Consider the following 19,671-nt stretch of genomic DNA (forward strand, 5'->3'; position numbering starts at 1 on the left):
CAGGTTATGGCAGGAAAATGTATGCAAAAGAATTTCATGGAAAGGAGCAATTATTTTATCAATAGGACATGCAAAGTGAAATTTGCTCATCAGTCCTGAATAGAAGCCCAAATACCTGAGCCTTTTAAGCAGATGATACACGGACCAGGATGGATTTCAGCTGAACTTAAAGGCTGAGAGCCTCAAGCAGGTTTAAGTGAGTTTAATTTCTGTGCCGTTATCAACTGAGGTTTTGGTCCAGTGACTTCATATTTGGCCTTGGATAACGGATGTTGTAGCAAGAACGCAAGACTTTGGCAGCAGGTGTATCCCAATTCCACTTCATTAAGATCAAGTTTTAGAAACTGAATTGGTTTCGAGTCTGAAGATGCTGGTTCTTCTTCCCCCAGCATCTCCGCATAATGTTACTTCAATGAAAAAAGCACAGGGAAAAGTCAAACACTTTGCAAAAGAACACAGACATTTGAATTTAATAAATTATAAAATTAAAGATTCTAATTTGTATATACATTTTTAATATACAAGAAATGGCTATTTATTGCAATTTCTGTTAAGGCATATGTAAGTGAATGGAAGTTGCATATAGATATTCAGATGAACATAGCTAATACTGTGCATTGTAGGTGAGTAAATAAGACATTAAATGCATTACGTAATAAAATAAAACATAAACCCCTTTGAGTACTGGTAAAGCACCATTTCTAGAATTCTCAAAATATCTGAAAGCATTCTATGGAGATGTTGTGAGACTAAATATTGAATGGATATATGAATATAAAAAGTGATGCATTCATAACAGATTACGGAAATTTTTAAAGGAATGTTGGTGAAAAAAATGGCAGTAGATTGGAGCCAAGAGAACCAGAATTGGTTTGGGATCTTTTTTTTTTTTTTTTTTTTTTTTCATGAGGGGCTGTCACTTGAATTTTATGTTTAAACCAACAGAAAAATGACAATTTACAAAGCTGTGTACTTGCACGGTTAGATCACAAAATGCATTGCTTAACAGGAGCACATCGCTTTAGCTCTCAGATCTCTGAGATGGTCTCTGCAGGAATATACTTACTTACAAATCTGCTTTAGTTTCTGGGGTTTAGGTTACAACAAAATACCACTCTGCTCATTATGTCTCAAAATGCAGTACCTGGGCAACAGCAAAATGGTTACAGAAGACACACTACAATGATGCTCTTGCCCAATTATAGCATTGTAGAAAAAAGCGGAACAGTTGTCAAAGCTCAACCAACCAAAAAACGACCGCTATTTCCATTGCATGACATGGAACAAAGATCAGCTGAAAGCAAAACCCCTTGGGCTGCTTTTTCTTTATCAATAGAGATTTGCTCTGTTTTCCAGTAGAAGTGAGGTCTATGTCCTTAGGAAATGACCAGCATGGGGAACTGCTGAAAAAACCTCACCTTCTGAAAAATTCATGCCAGCTTGAAAAGAAGGCATCTTTCCTGGTCTGAAGAGACTTTTTTTCCCCCCTCGTGCAGCAAGACTGTAAAGAGAAGGCAGCTGGTGACCCTGTACCGTAAGGAGATGGACCAGTCAGTCTCTTTCCGTCAGCATCTCACTGTCTTGAGCCACCTAGACTGAAGCTGCTCCTTCAAATATCATTTCAGTGTTCCCCAAATAACAGCTAGACAGTAGAATTAAACCCAGGGAGAAATAAACCAAATTAAATCTCCCAAAAGGTGAGACTGAGAAGGGAGCAAACCCTTCTCAAATGCAGATGCCACTAGGCATTGCGTCGGGTCCCTAACGAACACCAGCCCCAGCGCAGCACCACACCAGCCTTTGGGAGACTGCTCCTGCTCCAAGATGCAGCAGAAGTTTCCACCTTACCTGGAAAAATACTTTTGGTTTGTTAGATTGCAAACTGACTCACTCTAGAGAAAGAGCAAAGCAGTCAGGTTTCTGAGCTTTGCAGGTTCAGCCAGGGTGTCCGTGCCGCATGTGACGGAGCGAGCCCCGGCAGCTCAGCCTTGCCCAGCCCACAGCAGTCCTGGCTGCTGGGACACACGGCTGGAAATACTCAGCGCAGAACCACCCTGGCCTTTTTTAAATGTTGGGTCACCATGCTGGAACAGGCCTTTCCTTCTGCTGTTTGCTGAAAGGTTACCTGAAGTTGCACCAAATACATTCCTGCCCCACTTGCCATTGGGACTCAACTTCAGAGTCCTTTGGACAGAAGAGGCTGTTTGTGAGGCACCATCTGAGCTGTGGGCACGTCCTCCCCTGGCGTTGCTTTATGGTGCCTGGTGGACTGAGCCCGTTCCAGAAGTTAAGAACAAAAACTATGAGATGGGTTATCTCAGGCTTCTGGAGGTCAGAGAAATGGGTCTCTGTACAGAGTCCCAGAGTAAGCCCGGTACCCTCCAGGCAGCCAACTTCTACCTCCCCACCTGCGGCACTTTGAGCCCCCAACCCCTCTCTACCCTTGGGTTTGTAAGGGCTTTTCCTAAGTTTACTGGATGCTTGGATGTGCTTCCAGGCTATGAAAAAGCTGGAGGTTGTGGTTTATTTTTATTGTCGACAGAGCTAAAAGCAGGCAAATAAATTGAAGGGGAAAAGATGAGTTTTACACTAACCACATCTGTGTAAAGGAAATGTGGAAGGCAAGAAATACCCTGTCTATAGGCTGGAGCACAGCTACAGCTGTCTCCCATGGCACAGCAGCTGGAATGATGTTGACTTAGACACGTCTTCCTTGCTCATAAACAGCATGGTGGGGTTTTTTTCCCTTCAGTGCTCATTACTACATTGCTCTGTTTTGCACAGATGTGACCCGACCCCTACGCTGTTACTAAGACTTGTCCTGTCTGTAGGCCACCACAAATCCCTTGGCGCAAGGCTGCTGGGGCCAGCGTCTGACTTGCCCGTGCGCCGTGGCTCCCTAACAGCAGGCAGCCCACGGAGCAGGGCTGGGGCGAGCAAGGGCTACCACATGGGCAACGAAAGGTAAGCAACTTTTGACTGCAGGAAAATGCTTAGTGTCTCAGTAGTTAAAAGTCTGAGGTGAGACTCCTGCCACTGCCCCAGCCAAACCGGAGCTTTAGTTTTACTTTTCAAAACCAGAACAGATTACTTTGTTGCTTGTGCTGGCTGCTGCTTTCACATCTGCAGCCACGTCTGCTTGGCCCAGATGTTTCCTAGTGCTCTGGACTTTTACCAGACCGATTATGCTTCCCAGTCTTCATAGTCTTCAGCGTAACTCCCATCCCTGAACTACCTGAGCTGCTCCTAAACACTCACCCAAGCGTATCACCCCGGTCCTCTGTAAGGAGGGATGCTCAGTGCCATCATACCAGCTGGAAACATTCTTCCTCTGCTTTGGCTAGTATTTCCATAAAGTACTTTTCTTAAATCAGGTCTTGTCCTTCAAAGACTTCTGGCCACAGTTCAGGCCCGGACAGTTCAAGATCTCAGTGCTGCAAAGACCGCTGCTCCTGCAGGCTCTCACCTCCCTTCCAGCGGGACTGGCTGCTTTGGAAGAGGAGACTGGGCAGCTCATTCAGCTGTGGTGGTCGAGGGCAGAAAGCAGGGTCACAAGAACCCATTGTGGTTCACCTTGCAATACTTGTGAAGCTCTTTGCCAGCAGCCAGGCCACAAAAGACGTTACACATTGCTGGAAACTCAGAGCATTTCCAATAATTATGTGACTGTACATACAGGCTTGTTACTGGCACTGCTGCAAGCTAAGACCAGCTCAGGCTGGAGGATGAGATCTTACTCTCAGACTGGAAAATCTGATCTAGGAGCCATCAGACCTACCTAGCGGTAAAAGAAGGATTTCAGGGAAGCCCCGGGCTCTGCAGGAGGCTTACCAGCAAAGAGGAAACAAATGGAGGAGTCCAAGCCAGGAGACAGGAGAAAAACTGCTCAAGTGCCACCCGCAGCAGGAACCAGCCACGCTCCTGTCTCTGCAGTGTGAGAGCCAAGCTGCACTCATCTTCTGATCTCCAACCAGGAATTCAAAATGACTTATGAAAACCATGATGACCCTGAGGGGAAAGGAAGTACTCAAAGGGTTGTCAGGTTACACATTTTAAAAAGTTTCTAGCAGACCCGGTGCTGTGAGTACACGTGTGTGTGTATGTGTGTACGGACATATGTAAGGGCACAGCAAACGTTCACTTCTGCACCAATAAAGCTGTCCTAAGGGAAGGAAGATAATACAAAATTATTTCCTCCAAAATAACCTCATCCTACCGGAAGAAAAAAACATGTTGTCTTAACAAAGCACCAAAGGCAACAAGAATCCAGTCATCTTTAAGTTAAGCAGTATGTGGGTAGAAAAAAAATCAGACCAATAAAAAAAGCACCAACCAACAAAACCCACTGAGGCTGTTGCATTACAGGAACTTAAAGACTATAAAAAAATACAGATTATTGTAAACAGAAAGATTAGGATGTTGTCAGTCCAAGTTGGCTGGATCTACCCTACTAAATGTCTTGCACGTCTTCAAAAGTTTAGGAGAATCCTTTGAAATTGTGTATGGAAATAGGTAAACTACTGTTTGCCACTTTTTAATTGACTCAATATATATGGCTACAGAATTTTCTGTATATTTTCTTATGCAGCGCCGGTTAAGAAAGCTATGTAAGCACATGCCTAGCTGTAACCACGGGAGCAGCTCTACCAAATTCAGCTAAACTGAGCCTGACATGTCCTCGAGTACCTTCCTGAACCGGGGGCTGCGTTAGTGCCCGGGTTTGTGCAATGCACAGAAGCATCACAGGATTGCTGACCACCTGCTTGTCAGTGTTAAAGGGATTTATTATGTCTTGGGACTGTTTTCCTCCATCCTAAGTGTAACTCCCATGACTGTTCCCAAGCAGTTTTACACAGGCATGGAAGACTTACAAGAGCCCATAAACAAGAAACCTGCTAACCTGGCCTAGGTATTACAGTTTGTTTGGATTCAGTGAAAGGCTGTCATCATATTGCACTAATACTCTACCATACCCTGTAAACCTAGCCATCAAAGTGTTCCCATTAGCACTTATGAAACAATCTGTCATTTCCATTTATAGTAGGCTTGAGAATTCGGCATCTCTGCCATAGCACCACTTTGATTTCCCCCCATTTTTAGTCTCTACGACATGGGCAATAGTATGATGTTGGTAACATCTCTATAAGAGAAAAACATTGTTTGTGCCATATTTCCATTTTAGTTTATTTTCCTAAGAGTCTCTTTTTTCCTTTTCTCAGCAATCAGCTCCTGAATTCTTTGATTCCTTGTCCTTTCATAAGGTATCCTTCTCCGTGTAATGATGTTGTGCTGTGATACTTCATTATCCAGCCCATCGATTTTATAGGGAACATCCACTGCATTGATTTCTGGGTGCTCCTCAGTTGCATTGGAAGGAGGTGCACGTGTTTTGGAAGCAGGAGGGCTGGTGGCAGACTGCGTGGTGGACACTCCCGTGGGAGGGCTGAGGGTTGTCAGGTGCTCCTCCTCAATGACATTATTCTTATTTACGTTAGAATCGGTTACATTGCTGTCCTCTGTTATATTGCTGTACATATTACAGGACTTGCAACACAGCTTATTGTAACCAGGAATCGAGCAGTAACGAGAGAGAACTTCCATGCGACAAAACATTGACTTGTCTCCTTGACAATGATCTTCTGAAAGAGAAAAAGGGAACAGATAAATAAAGAGCATCTTCAAATTAATCAGAAAAAGAAACACAGCTGAAGCTTTGGCAGTGAGCAGAGGGTTTGGTATTTAAAGTGGGATGGGAAACAGTCAAATGAGTCTTCTATAAGCAGAAGCAGGTTTAGTATTAAACCTAAAACTCAGCTCACTTCAAGGGATGCAAAAGCTGTTCTGAACTGTTTGTACCAGCCCCATCCACGCTATAGACCGTAACACTAATGTTTGGCTTCACGCTCTGGAAGTGCTACCCTTGAAGACCATGCAGCCACGACGAACTGTGTCCCTGCCTTGGCTTAGAGTTCAAAACACACCGGTAGTACTGTGTTGTTGCTAACGCTACATTAAACCCCCAGAAAGTCACCAAGGTTTATACTGAGAAATCTTTTTTCCCCTCTTCGCTCCCTTTAATGCTTTTCTGCAGTCTAACAGTGACTGACCACAGCCAGGGTAATTTGCATTTATCTGGACTGTCTCAGGAAAGCCAAGGCTTAATTTGATGTGTACCGTGTAACTCTCAGAAGTAACCTATCTCCCACTGGAGTGATATTTTTGCCAGGTACCTCTATTCTGAAAACAGAAGCATTGCCTGAGCATGTCCCTTGGTCGAGAGAAAAACGGTGCATTTATCATAACGCTTCTCTCCTCCTGCTAGAAGGGAGCGGATATTTCAGAACAACCACCAGTGCGGTGCAGGCAAGCCAGCCCATTAATGACTGGGAGACTCAGTAACAAGTCCCAGTTTTTGTATCGCTGACTGGAAAACTGTAATAAAAAAAAAAAGCGAGCAATAATTGATAGGCTTTAAGCTGTCAGTAGCTGCTACAACAATCTGCACTGCAACAATGCTGAAATACAGGTGGCAAAATGTAGGCTTAGGCATTAAAGGTGAACTGGTCAAACTGTATTATTGTTTGAGAAACATAAATAGAAGCCTACTCAGAGATTACTCAAGCCCTTGTGATTTCTGCTTAGAGGAGTAGAGGACCATATGGATTGGCAGCGGATGGATGGTGAGGGGTTAGCAGGGTCCTTGGAGAGAAAGCTACCTGTCCCCTGTCCTACACACACGTCTGCAGCTCCTGTGCCTCCAGGCTGCAGTGATGGAGCCAGGAACTATCAGCAATTGCAGTGAAGGAAAAATCCCAACGTGCAGCCCACGCTGAAAGCAGGAGTCAGAGGGCTTGTAGGAGAGGAGAGGGCTGAGGGGAATGGCAGACTGACCAGCACTTGGCATAAACAGTAACAAAACATTTTCTCTGTGGCCAGAGAGCTGTGGCAGAGATGAAATCACTTCTGATCCTCTCCCTGCTCTCACTCCATTTCCATCTACTCTTACAGTAAAGGATGAGTAACTCTAATTACTCGCCTTTATTTAGAGTGTACCCGATCGCAGACAGCGTGCTCTAGTCGGTGTGTTACTGGAGCTTTATTTCACCACCCTGCTACAAACACTGGCTTACCCTGCCAGCAACCTTACAGCAAAGCAGAGAACCAGAGCAGATTCAGAGATACCAAGTGAACTCAGAAAGTGTAGGTGTTGCCTCTTCACTCATCCTCAGTTAACAAAATAGGGCATTATAGGTGTTTAATTGGCAAACATATCAGTCTAAAATAAACTAATAACTGTTGCTGCTGCTTCAAAATGCTAGTGCTGGCTGCAGAAGGCGGGAACACCTTCCCTGCCTTGTATTTATGCCCCAATTGGTGTTGCATTTGTTGCAGAAAAGCAAAATTCTGGTTCCTATTTTTGAACGTGTCAATTCATTTTCATACTTTTCAAATGCTAAACTCAGCTGCTGCTGGAAATAAAGAACAACTCCTTTCTCAGGAACCTAAGACCTCTGCCTTGCTTTTAGAGACATTTTCAAGCCAGTCTTTAAGAGCTGGAACCGTTCATGTCTGCATGCACAACTCTACACAAAGGACTGCATGTGCCTATACAGCTTTATAGATGTTTTTACATACCATGTAGAGTCCCCCTTTGAATATTTTGCCTTGTGTTACACGATCTTAATGCAAGCTTCTCCAAATGGCTTGCAAAATAAAAGCCAACAGATAGAATGTTTAAATGTAGTTTCCACAAGGCAGATCTGTTCTTGGCTTTGTAAGAATCCCTAAAAGCACCTTTAGAAAAATGCCTTTTTTTTCCTATGAAAAATACGTAATGTCAAGCTTAAAAATACATGAAAATAAAACTGCATTATGTAATATGTTTAGTGACATCTGAGTAGTTATATAAATAAACTCTGTAACTTATGAATGCGAGAATGAAATTTTTATCCCCCATCCAAACCAAAATATCCAGATTTGCTGAACTTTCATTTATTTTTACTTGCAGTATGCATGACAGACTGGAAGTATATCTTCAAAACATCAGTAAGAAAAAAATAAATCAGTTTCACAGTCACTTTGGTACACATTAGTCTCATAAAAAAATATTGAAAAGCAAACTGAATTGGCACATCTTTAATATTATGTTAAATACATACAAAACACTAATAAAATATCCCTGATAAACCAAAGTGCATATAGACATAGTGCACAATGCCCAGATACCTTATTGCACCATTCTCTATAGCCACCCATCTCTTGAAACATCACTAAACATTGTCTATTTAAAGGTAACAGTCATGAATATATTTATACAGTTAAACACCGATTATTTTACATAACAGTATTCAGTGCCAGATACGTGTCTTTGCTTTTTCACTTTTTCATGTAAATTGTTAACATGTTTCAGGAAATTGTCATATTAACAGCAAAATTTAAATATGTGATCACATGATAATGACAAGTTTGAAGTGCTACACTGTTGACGACCCAAAGATTCAAAAATGCCACTTTTCCAAAAAATATGAGCAATGCAATAAGGTAGTAATTTGCTCCAAGGCTGCGATTTTAAAGTTGATACGCTTCTACTATTGGTACTGACTGTCACAAACAGGTTTATGACTTGTGAATTCCAAATCTTCAACACAAACACTGAAGGTGAAGCAAGAATGCCAGTTAAATTTCAGTAAGTCAGGTCACAATCCTGTCTTGATGAAGATATGGATATGCACTGTGCAAATTAACCTCGGATTAAATTTACTGCCTTCTAATAGTTAACATTCAAGTAAAAACACTCCATATGAAGATTAACTGAAGGTACCAGTGTACTGTTTATATTTAAAGCTGGATCTGGTAAATTAATGCCATTTACATTTCAACATTAAGGCATTTTTCTAAAATTCTTCTTCTAAGCAAAAAAAGCAATAAAAATTGAGGTAATTCTGTAGTAGTTCACACTGTTATGTTTGCCAGTTGACACATCTATAGAGCATACATACACACACACACATACAACCGCACCAGTCAAGTCAGACATGCACATGGTGAAAAAAGACCAAAGATGCAATGAGTATAAACAGCTCCATGCTGAGCAGCTGGAGACATCGTAGTCAATGAAAACATCATATTGCCTCTGCCAGGTTAAGAAAAACACCACCACGCAACCTTCAGCACGGACCATGCCTGTTCTGCTTCAGTTTTGCTTCTAAAGCGAAAGTACGCAAAACTGGCAAAAATTGTGCGACGGGAAAAAGGAATGCAGCTTTTCTCAAGGAGAAACATTTCAAACCACCACCGGGAGTTTGGCGAGAGCGGACGGCGTCATAGCAGCATGGAAAGTACCGACAGAAACTGAGCTTCTGCTTCCCAGTGAGCCCTCCACAAACATAAACATGAGGGTCAGGAATAAAAAAATGAGTAGCAAGGGTGAGTAAAGCAACGGTACCGCAAAGGAAAGTGGAATGAAAAAGTTCTTTCACTCATCAGACTACCCTGTCGGCGAACTGAAACTAGAGAGTTATGAGATTTAGGGGTTTTAGATAAAGGAGAACTTTAGCACTACAAGGTGTCATTATTGTGATGTGATCACATTCACAATAAGTTCTCAGTTTTGCTATCAAACTGAACATCATGAACCAGTAAGAGCCTTTTTTCACCACCACCAAGCAACAAGCAAACTGATCCCAGCTCCCTTTCAGAGGACTGCAACATACTGTGGAGATCCAACTTCACACATCCAATACTTCAAGACCTCCACCACCAGTGCTACGCAAGCTCCAGAGAAGAAAGACACCGAGCACCGAGTGCCTGGTGTGAAAAAAAGATTCAGCCCAAGATTTAAACTTCGCAAAGTCAAGGGAACTTTCCGCATAGAGAGAAGAAGAGAGCAAAAGGCAAAGTCCACATTCGGTGTGGCATGCATTTAAGGGCAAAGGCAGAGTTATAAATGGGTCTTTTACTTGAAGATATTTTCTGGATGGGGTAGTCTGGATCAGGTCTTGACAGCCATTGTATCATGTAGGTTTTCTTTGAAGGATCAGAAACATTTCCTTGAATAGAGGAAAAAAACAGATGTAACACAACATACGTTAGCATTAAGTAGCTGACCTCTCAGATGTGGATAAGCTAAGAGAGTGAGTGGGCTCCGAGGGCAGAGAGCCTGGGGAAGGACTGTGACCGGGCTGTGCACTTTTAGGCAGAGGCTGCTGGTTGGTTGGGTTTTTTTGCCAGTTTGCTACAACTTGTGCCCAGCTCTTGACAACACCCAAGATAGCCTGAAGGCCACTTCTGCAGCAGCACTTGTCACAGCAGCATTAAGTATGTCCTAAGATACATCCCGTCTGGTTTAGTTACAACGCCTCTTTAAAATCTTTGTTTTGGAGACCATAATTGACAGCTTGGTTCTAATTAATTAGGAATCAAAAGCAACCCTGAGAAATACACGAGGAATGAAAGAAAAATATGAATTACTTAAATAGGAATATGTAAAACAGTCTCACCAGTATAATTTGCACAGCTGAAAAGCTAACAAGGATAAAGGCATTAGTTTCCTGGATTAAGTAGGAACAAATTTATTCTACTTTAAAAAAAATTGAGTTAGATAACCCCTGAAGAGAACTTGTGCTTGACAGAATGGAAAATAAGTCTCGCTGAAGATGGGGAAAGCAAAGAGGCATCTTTGTCCATGCTGCCTTTGATGAACCACAACCCAGCAGCCTCTTGCCCAGCCCAGCAGGTCTCAGGGGTGCAGGGCCAGGCCCAGGCAGAGCTTCTCACCCAAGGGACCTGTCACCTGCTGGCCAGATCCAGCCAGCACTGCTGTGCTGAGGTCCGCCCCAGCTGCCCACACTGCCCCGGGGCAAGCGGCGCTCCGCACCATGTGAAGAGAACAAGCACGTGCCCAAGAAGCCCATCGGCCACACAACAGCTCTACATTCGGAAAGCCTGCTTAAAACCGGGGCTATGGAGAACCACCATCCCAGGCAGATGTAGCACACAAGTATAAACCCGACTAAGGCATTTCAAACAAGTACAATCAACATAACCTTTTTTCAGCAAGTAACATATGCTAGAGAAGTCAAGCGCTTACTTGGACACGGAGGTAGTCTGCAAATCCGTACTGTCTCTGGTTTATTTTCTTTACAAAGGCCGATCGCGTTGTCCCTGGTCCGGCACAGGACCGGGCGATCCTGCGTGCCATTGCCGCAGCTGACAGAGCACTGGAAGGAGATGTACCCGTTAGAGCCCCAGCCACCCTTTGGAAACAACAGGTTAGAAATTAGCTTTTAAATTTTAAACCGCTGCCCTTGATTTGAGCCGAGACGGTACGTTCTTTGAACCACCACAGTACCTAAGCAAGAGGGAGAACCACTGCTTTTTCTGCTATGCCAGTAACCGTGACACACTCCCAGAAAAAGCTTGAGCAATGAAATATCAACTGTAAACGTGAGGCCTCTATTCACGGCGTGCACCAGGGATGGCACGTGGCACCTATTCAACCCAGTGGGGATAAAAATTGTTTGTGCTTATTTGCATGGTACAGTTCCAAAATAAAATGTTTCTCCAAATGCAGCCATGCTTTTTGAACAATTTAATGGAGGAACGCTGAGGTGAACTGGAAGGAATTCCAGCATATCAAAATTATAAGAACAATTCCATGTTGCAATATTCTACTCACATTTCCTGCCTTTTGATGACTGCGAAGACTTGCAAATATGAATAGGTGGAACTTCTTACTGCTTTAGTAAATACTTCAGCAAGAAAGGACAGCAACATTGCATTTCTTGCTCACATAATGAGTTAGCCAAAGAGCCAGGGATGGAATGCAGAAAAAGCCCAGCTCCTGACACTTGTTATGAGAGTGACTGAATCCTGTTTTGCCCAAAGCAGTGGCAAACTAAAAAGGTTTATGTATAGATGCTCTGTATTTCCATAGTAAACTAGGTGAAAAACTTTGTCCTTCGGGTTATGGACAGAACCTTATGAGGATGAGCAGCTAAATCTGCTGAAGGCCTTTACATTGAAGATGCTCACACCTTTGAATCTCCACAAGTGTTGGTGCCTAACTTCCTTAGGTGCCCTTAATCACAGGGTCTGAAGACTTTGAAGTCTTCTTTACTTGAAAGAAAATAAAACAGCGACAAAAGAATTAACTTCCCTTCTCTCAGCGTAAGTCAACAGGTGAATGACTGTAAGCAGCATAAAGAGCAGGCAGAAGTCAGCTTTCCTGATGCTGACATCTTACGCAGGTGGCTCACAGGGTGTAGCTCAGCCAGCCAGCACCACTGCAGGATGGCTTTACGGCTGTTCTGCTACCACCATCTCTCCATCTAACTCACTTTCTGTGGCATTAGGAGCGGTAGAAGCAATACATCCCCTGTGCAGGTATTTATTGTGTCAATGTGTTTGAACAGAAAGCACAGAACAAATGCCAGGGTTTTTTCCCCTGCATTTTAAAAATTAGTTGCTTGAGACCTCTGAAAAGAGACTGACCTGTGACCAGGGTCCTATTCTCCACTGCGCTGGGCAAAGCTCCCGGTTGCAAGGCCTCCTGCCTTCTGGACGGTCGTTGTTGCAGTACTTGGTATGAACAGACCGGTTTGTATTATCGTGGAGGGGTTGGATACAGCGGACAGATCGTACCTGATATCCTGTTTTCCCACAACTTTTGCTGCAAGGCTCCCATTCTCCTGTAACCCATCTGCGTTAGCAAAAAAAGAGAATAAGTTGAGAAAATTCTGTCTGTTGATCTGTAACTCTTAAACACAAGATGTAAAACTAGTTCTGATATGGAAAAAGAGGAAAATATGAAAAACCGTAATTGGTTATGATGAGGGTTATTTGACCGTGTCCCTGAAAAATCAGTAATAAGACCCAGATCTTCAAAATTACTCTTTCTCATTATCTCTGAGATAAGCACTATTCTTACTTTGCTTCATTTGCTTTGATTTTAAGCTGGCCCCTCCAAGACTGCACATAAAAATACGGTAGTTTTTATGTCAAAAGCAGCCACCCAAGGGTGCTGCTGAGCTTCGCAGGTCTTGGCACATGAACTGTAATGTACATGTAATGTAGCATGTGCCAGGCATCCCCACAGCTAGTTCCCACAGAAGTGAATCCAAAACATCTGAGCTGTATCTGGATACCCCACGGACCACATTCCTGGTCATGCTAGACACCACCTGCAGAAGTACTGGCCCCCCCAGCTACACCGTCAGTGCTGTGTGGGCTGAACTTGGGCACATTGGGGTCCTCAGTATCATAAATGTTTGGGTCTGGGGAAGGCAACACTCCACTGAAAACCAGAAGGTTTGAGTTCATAATGTCCTCATAATATGAGTTCATAAATCAGTTTGGCCACTGAAAAATGAAACGTATGGTTTGTAATGTGGCACAGTTGAAAATTCTGATCATCCAAACTGGCTCAAGAATTACAGCTACAAATTATAAGGATCTTAGAGAAGGGCAACAAGGAGAGACAGGACCAAAGGAAATTTATGTACACTACTGGAAGCTTGGTTATAAACAAGTAAGTGAAGATATGCAACAGTCTATAAATATTTACAGAATGCAAAGATCTGCAAGAAAGAAATATTGTTCAGTGTAAACCGTATTCATAGGATAAACTTAACCAAAAAAAATATATATATAGTCTGAAGAAGTATCTTCAGTTTGAAGCAATTGTCCTAAAGTACTCATAAACCCCTGGCTTTAGAAATAGTCAAGAAACAGCATGGCCACAAGGCAATGCACTAAACGCTTGAGTTAAAAAGCAAAGAGGCAATTTCACCCCGCTTTCTCTTTGTATCCTATTGAAATTACGCAGCTGTGGAGGAAGGCAAGTACTGTGGAGCACAAAGCCATGAATCCTAAGGTGATTTCTGAAACAAAAATGATTTTTTCCCAGGAATGAAGCAGCAGCATATTAGTGTAGTGGGTGTAGTAGGAGCTTCATAAAGTCTCTTAAATAATTGCCTCTGCTATGTACAAGTGCAAAATGCTCTGATGCCATTCTATGGAAACAGAGGTGACTGAAACATTCAGGAATCCAAGTACAATTTAGGATCCTATTGAGTCTTTGTGGTACCTGGGTCCAATTATATTTGCAGCTGAAAGGAGAATACAGTCCTTCCCAGAGAGCCTGAGATACAGTTAGGCCATTACTTCGGTTTTCCAATAAATAAATGTTAAAACTTGACCCATGCTGAGTTTATGGGGCACAGTTTCTTGACCTTTCTTTCTTTCAAATCTTTTTTGAAAGGAATTTAGGAAATATTGTGTGATATGTTCTACTTATTTGCTCTGTTTCCTAGAATCTAGACTTGATCCCCAGAGGTAAAAGCTGGGATCAACATACTTCTTGCAGTAGCAACACAAAAATATACGAGTGCCACATGTGACAGGAGTAACCTGCTGCCAGTCAAAAAAACATACCTGGAAAATGTGAATTAAAATATTTATAACACTTGATAACTATGTATAGCAACGATGAAGGTACAACAGGCTTACCACTCTGTATCAGGGCAGCCAGAGAAATCTAACAGGTCAAATATTTTTCCTTGTCTTTACATGTCCAAAAATACACTGTGAACTTTAGGAAGATTTGGATTTGAGAGGCTGCATGACATTGGTTTTTCTTATGTTGCACTCTGTAAATTTGTTCTTACATGGTTAACTCACAGTGTGTAAAATCAACTGGCATAAACTGAATTTATGTCTATTTTTTATTACCTCAAGATGGCCTGAACACAAATGTCTGGACCAAGACGGCACTTCTTTTCTAATCCAACATATTTCAGAAGTAATAGGAACCAGCAGTCCCAGAGACAGTATTTCTACAAGCAGAGCATAGCATCACATCCCCACAGCCCTTCGTCTCTGTAATGATGGTGAGTGAATGGAGGTGAAGCTGGGTACCATGCTACTGCAGCTGTTGCCGGGCAGTGATGCTTACATGGGCTGGGAGCACTCCTGGAGGTTGCACACCCTGCGTATGGGCTTAGGCTTTGGGATCAGCTCGCAGAAACTCCGATGAACCATCCTGTGGTCTGTCTTCCTCCGGCAGCCGTATTTAGTGAATTGGTAGCCTGAAGAAAGACACTCCTCTTATTTTCAGTACTGGTAGATCTTACCCAGGACTTAAGTTTCAAACAAACAGCACACACGCCGTCAAAGGTTGCAAATGGAACTAAAGGTGAACATGCTACAAAAGGAACTGTAAATTGCACTGAATAAACACTTACTCAGGTAGATGTAGCACCCAGAATTACTCATCCTCTTTATTTTTCACTACAGGCTATTATGAGAAAAACAACATCTAGCATTTCAAAAACTTTCTGCAAACCTGCACAGCCACACTCGCGCGCTGCAGCCTGACCATCAGCCTGGTGAACAGCACCAGGGTACACCCCTGCCCCTAAAGCCGGGGTCCCCATCACAGGATGCAGCTTCACAAAGGGCTGCCCCGCGACACCTTGAGGTTTGCCACCCTCGCAGCGTGGAGACCCGCATCCAAATCTTGCACATTTGTACAATTTTTCAGTTTCATAAACATAAATTGGAAATGAGCCACCCCAGATCTGTGCCTCAAACCATCTAAGTCAGATTTTTAACTCCATTTGCTATTTATTTATCTCTTTCTTAACTTAAATAAAACCCTCCCATGCTCCTGGTCTCCCTAATGTCTTGTGGCAATCCCACACGTTGTGTTCCTTCTTTCAATTTTAATCAATTTTGAATGCTCTGGGCTTTTGTTTTTACCTCCTCCACAAGGTTTTGAACACTGGGACCATTTCTTCAAAGCCCATTCATATGACACTGAGTCCTCTTCCAAAACATTATTGTTATCGACATTCAAGGAATCTTCATGGATCATGTACTTGTAAGTCAAAGATATCTTGGCACTACCATGAGGAATCACCTAGTAAGCAAAACAGATGCAGGGAAAAAAGATATGAAAGACTGATATCAGAAGCTATGTGAGATGACATGAAATAGCAATCATCATGGCTCAGATGTAAAACCATCCCTGAAGGGATTTAAACCTTTTAGCTTCACTCAACACATATTTTTTTTCCCTGATGAAAAAGTATCTGTATCCTTATGACACAGAGTTTCTACACTGCATAATAAGAAAGACTGTTGTTGATTTAGACTGATTTTTCTTGCCAGCACTGGACTGACTTCATGATACTAAATTTTTTCCATATCCCATCATAAAGGAAGGAAATGTCGTACTAAAATGATAATGGATAGTTCCACTGAAAGACAAGGCAAATTCAAATGCACAAATGATTCAAAGCAGTGAAAAAAATTGTGTTTATTTTTGATAAAACACAAATCTTAGGATAATCCTGGGAATTCCGTGAAGCTTATTACTTAATTCTGACAAATGTAAACTATTTAGAAAGAGTTTTTGCTATTACACTGCACTAAGACAAATGCAAGAAAATGGAACTCAATGTAAATAAAGTGCAAAATGTTGGTCCTTTGAAAACACAGTATTTATTCCTCCTTTGACGTTCAGCTGGTGTAGATCAACACATTACAGCTGCTTTCAGAGGGATTCTGAATCAATCTACCCTTCCTCATTGCAGTCTATTGTTTGCTGTTTTGCAATGAAAAAAGAATATAGTCGGGAGAGTCTGGGAAGTGCAGAACTGGCTGTGACCTCACAAAGGGAGCCTGGAAGCACAAGAATCCTGCATCTGCCTTTGCAGGATACATTTTCAAAACATGGATGGGAGGAGGAGCTATTAGACCTATCTGATATGAACCTTTTTGACCTTTTTTTTAACTAATGTTTACATGTCAGATAGGATAAGTAAGCTGGAGAGTCTACACAGTGGCCATTTGCTGGGCCACCCCCAGGAAATCATGGATCATGAGAGCTGGTTGCTCAACACATAACCCCGAGTTATAACAAGTCTTGTACAGAGCAATGAATTAGGAGAAAGGAATTAAAATACATCTTCTATTGTCTTATAATTGAAGCAGATGCCTTCTTGTAACTCACAAGAGGAATCTAAAATATATTATAGTGCATTATGGCTCTGTAACCCTGACGTTGTGTTCCATGGAAGATGTTTCTCATTTGACTTACCAGAATAACTATCCCATTACGCAGCGGCCCCATGGTCTGCACAGTTTCTCTATCATCGTCATTCCGATATTCCCACTCCACACCCATGTCAATAAATACTTTAGAGTCTGGCACATAGTTGTCTTCACTTAGAATGAATTTTCCCGTTTCACGATTTTTAATTGCTAGGAACGACATAAGAAAAGTGAATACCAGAGGTTTTGCTTCTCATCTCAAGTTTTGTTCTGCTCTTGTCCCAGTGGGCGAAGCAGAAAAGACCAGTGTGCTTTTTCCCTCTGTTCCCTCACGGGTCTGGAAAGACTTTTTCAGGTGTTTCACTGAACTCCCAGTGCTTTCCTGCTCAGCTCCAGAAACATCAATCGTCCTTTTTTTTCCCTTTTCATAGCCTGCCTTGCCAGAGAAATGAGGCCAGCACGACTGCACCGCGTGCATCCATCTGCCTGCTCCCAGCTAACAACTTCTGAATCCACTGGCCGAATCTGAGCCAATTTGAGAGCCAGTGGGGGTCCCACAGCTACTCAGCTCTTTCACAAGCTCAGGGGGCTGTTACTGCTCTGTGAGAGAAAGGCTACTGGGCTAACCCCCAGCGGGTCCCCACAGCAAGAGAGAGACGCTAGAAACGGTATTAATTCTCCTGCTCAAATCCAGCCCTGACACCGACACAGCCCTGCTTAAGGTCCTGTTGCTTTGCAGGCACCTGTCATTGCACACCGTGCCCAATTCCTCTGGTTCAACTGTCATCAGTTCTCCCCACCCTTCACCTGGAGACACTTCAGCCACCTTCGTATTAGCACTCTTGGTTTTCTCCCAGGATGGAAAATTTGCTCCCCTCATTAGAAGAAGCAGGGACTGTTTGCTATTTAATACCAGATTTTCACTGCCTTCTCTCTCTAGCAGCTACCCCAGCACGCTGCTCCCTCAGCACTGGTCTCAACAGAAAGCAAGCTGTTCGTGCCCCCTGTGCTTCGCCTGCCCCACGCTGAAAGAAAAACCTGGTCTGCCCCGGCAAGCGATCGCCCTCCTGATCCCCAGGGCCAGGCTGCACCGAGCAGCAAGGGAAGCGTTCGCCGGTGGGAAGTTGGGATGACTCACGATACAATTAGCAGGCTATTCACTATGAATTTACTTCCAATTAATAACAGCCTATGAGACACTGCTTCGCATTGATTACAGGGCACCGCAAGGAGCGGATTTCAATTACTTTCTAAGCTGCGGGATTGATCGGGCAGCCTTGCGTCAATACTGTTAGCCATGGGGCAGAATCTGAAATGGATTTGGATGTAGCTGGGAAATGACTGAGGACAGGAAGCACGTTACGAGAGATGCACACAGAGGTAATGCATTGCACCCCATAATGTAATTCAGCTCCTCTCCCAGAAGCTTTCGTGCACGTTCATGCCAATGCAGGGACCTTCTGGCTAGGACACCAGGGAATACAGCACAGGGAAATCAAATTGCCAAACAAGTTTCCTTATTTAACAGACTTCAAGGAGGTATGTGGTGTGGGAGGATAATGGGTAAACAAATGCATAAACACATTGTCAGGCTCCAGAGACAAAAATAAACAGCGGGAAAAAAATATTCTGACTGAAAACTTTCCTACTTGTTACATACTTACCGAGATTATGACTGGTGGTGTCTGTTTCCTGTATAAGTAAATGTCTCGCGCCAACAGGAATTTCAAACATCTTTATGTGCCCTTTATTGTAGTATTCAAAAAGATAGTAACTGGTTAGTATGGCACAAACAGAAAGAGTCTGTCTAAGGTTTTTTGATAATTTTTTAAAAGCAGGATGTATTACAGCAAGCTTAATCCAATCCAGTGTCATTCCCATCCCTATTTCTGAGCCAGGTGATGGAACATAACAGGGACAAAGGACTTTGGGTCACAATAAAAATGCCTTAAGTATCAACAACAGACTCTGCTTCAGACTAAAATGGGCTTTGGATGCCATTCACACCCACAGAGAGAGACCATGCAGGCTCCTGTCTGACAGTGAGTGATGGTGACATATTATTGCAGCACTCCGGTGACTCAGACAGCAGCTGAGTGACATCAGCAGCACAACTAAGTCCATAGCTCTCCAACATGGAGCACTGAAGCCCTCCTCTATGCATGCACAGTACCTGATATCAGCAGACTTAACTGACCACTGGACAAAAGTCTTATTTTCAAATTCTAGACACATCTTAAAGTCCAGAGAGTTTATTGGAATTAGTGATGCTGTAAATGATTTGTGATTGCTCTGATACTTTCCATCAAACAAGAGATCAAACAAAAACACCTTGAATGCCCTGGGACAAAACACACTGAATGCACCAACCTTGTTTCTTTGGCACCCTTGAAAATGTTCCTTTCACCACTTTGCAGTGGGAATTATCTCCTCCACAAACACCACACTTATCTTCCTGCTTCGTGGACCCTATGACCCTGTCACACCCAACTTTCTGTGCACAAAAGAGAAAAAAAAATCATTCTCATTTAACCATACTTTCACTCAAATGAGCCTTCACTTCAGATATCAAAACCCAGACTTCCGCTTCAGCAAAGTACAAATTGTAGTATTTTC

General features: G+C 42.9%; 1 protein-coding gene across 2 annotated transcripts in view; it reads right to left on the bottom strand.

Moving 5' to 3' along the window:
* Nucleotides 1-510: 510 nt before the first annotated feature.
* Nucleotides 511-19,671, bottom strand: part of ADAMTS2 (ADAM metallopeptidase with thrombospondin type 1 motif 2) — a 261,540-nt gene continuing 242,379 nt past the window's right edge. For both annotated transcript variants that reach the window (XM_040602875.1, XM_040602874.1), the window contains 9 exons: nt 19,426-19,549; nt 18,720-18,800; nt 17,102-17,265; nt 15,760-15,919; nt 14,954-15,086; nt 12,493-12,700; nt 11,090-11,219; nt 9,960-10,049; nt 511-5,639 (listed from right to left, as the gene is read on the bottom strand). In XM_040602875.1, the coding sequence (XP_040458809.1) occupies nt 5,179-5,639; nt 9,960-10,049; nt 11,090-11,219; nt 12,493-12,700; nt 14,954-15,086; nt 15,760-15,919; nt 17,102-17,265; nt 18,720-18,800; nt 19,426-19,549 (1,551 nt within the window). In that variant the 3' untranslated portion in view covers nt 511-5,178. The remainder of the gene's footprint in view (nt 5,640-9,959; nt 10,050-11,089; nt 11,220-12,492; nt 12,701-14,953; nt 15,087-15,759; nt 15,920-17,101; nt 17,266-18,719; nt 18,801-19,425; nt 19,550-19,671) is intronic.

The sequence above is a fragment of the Falco naumanni genome, chromosome 8 (assembly GCF_017639655.2).
Source record: "Falco naumanni isolate bFalNau1 chromosome 8, bFalNau1.pat, whole genome shotgun sequence".
Classification (NCBI taxonomy): Eukaryota; Metazoa; Chordata; class Aves; order Falconiformes; family Falconidae; genus Falco; species Falco naumanni.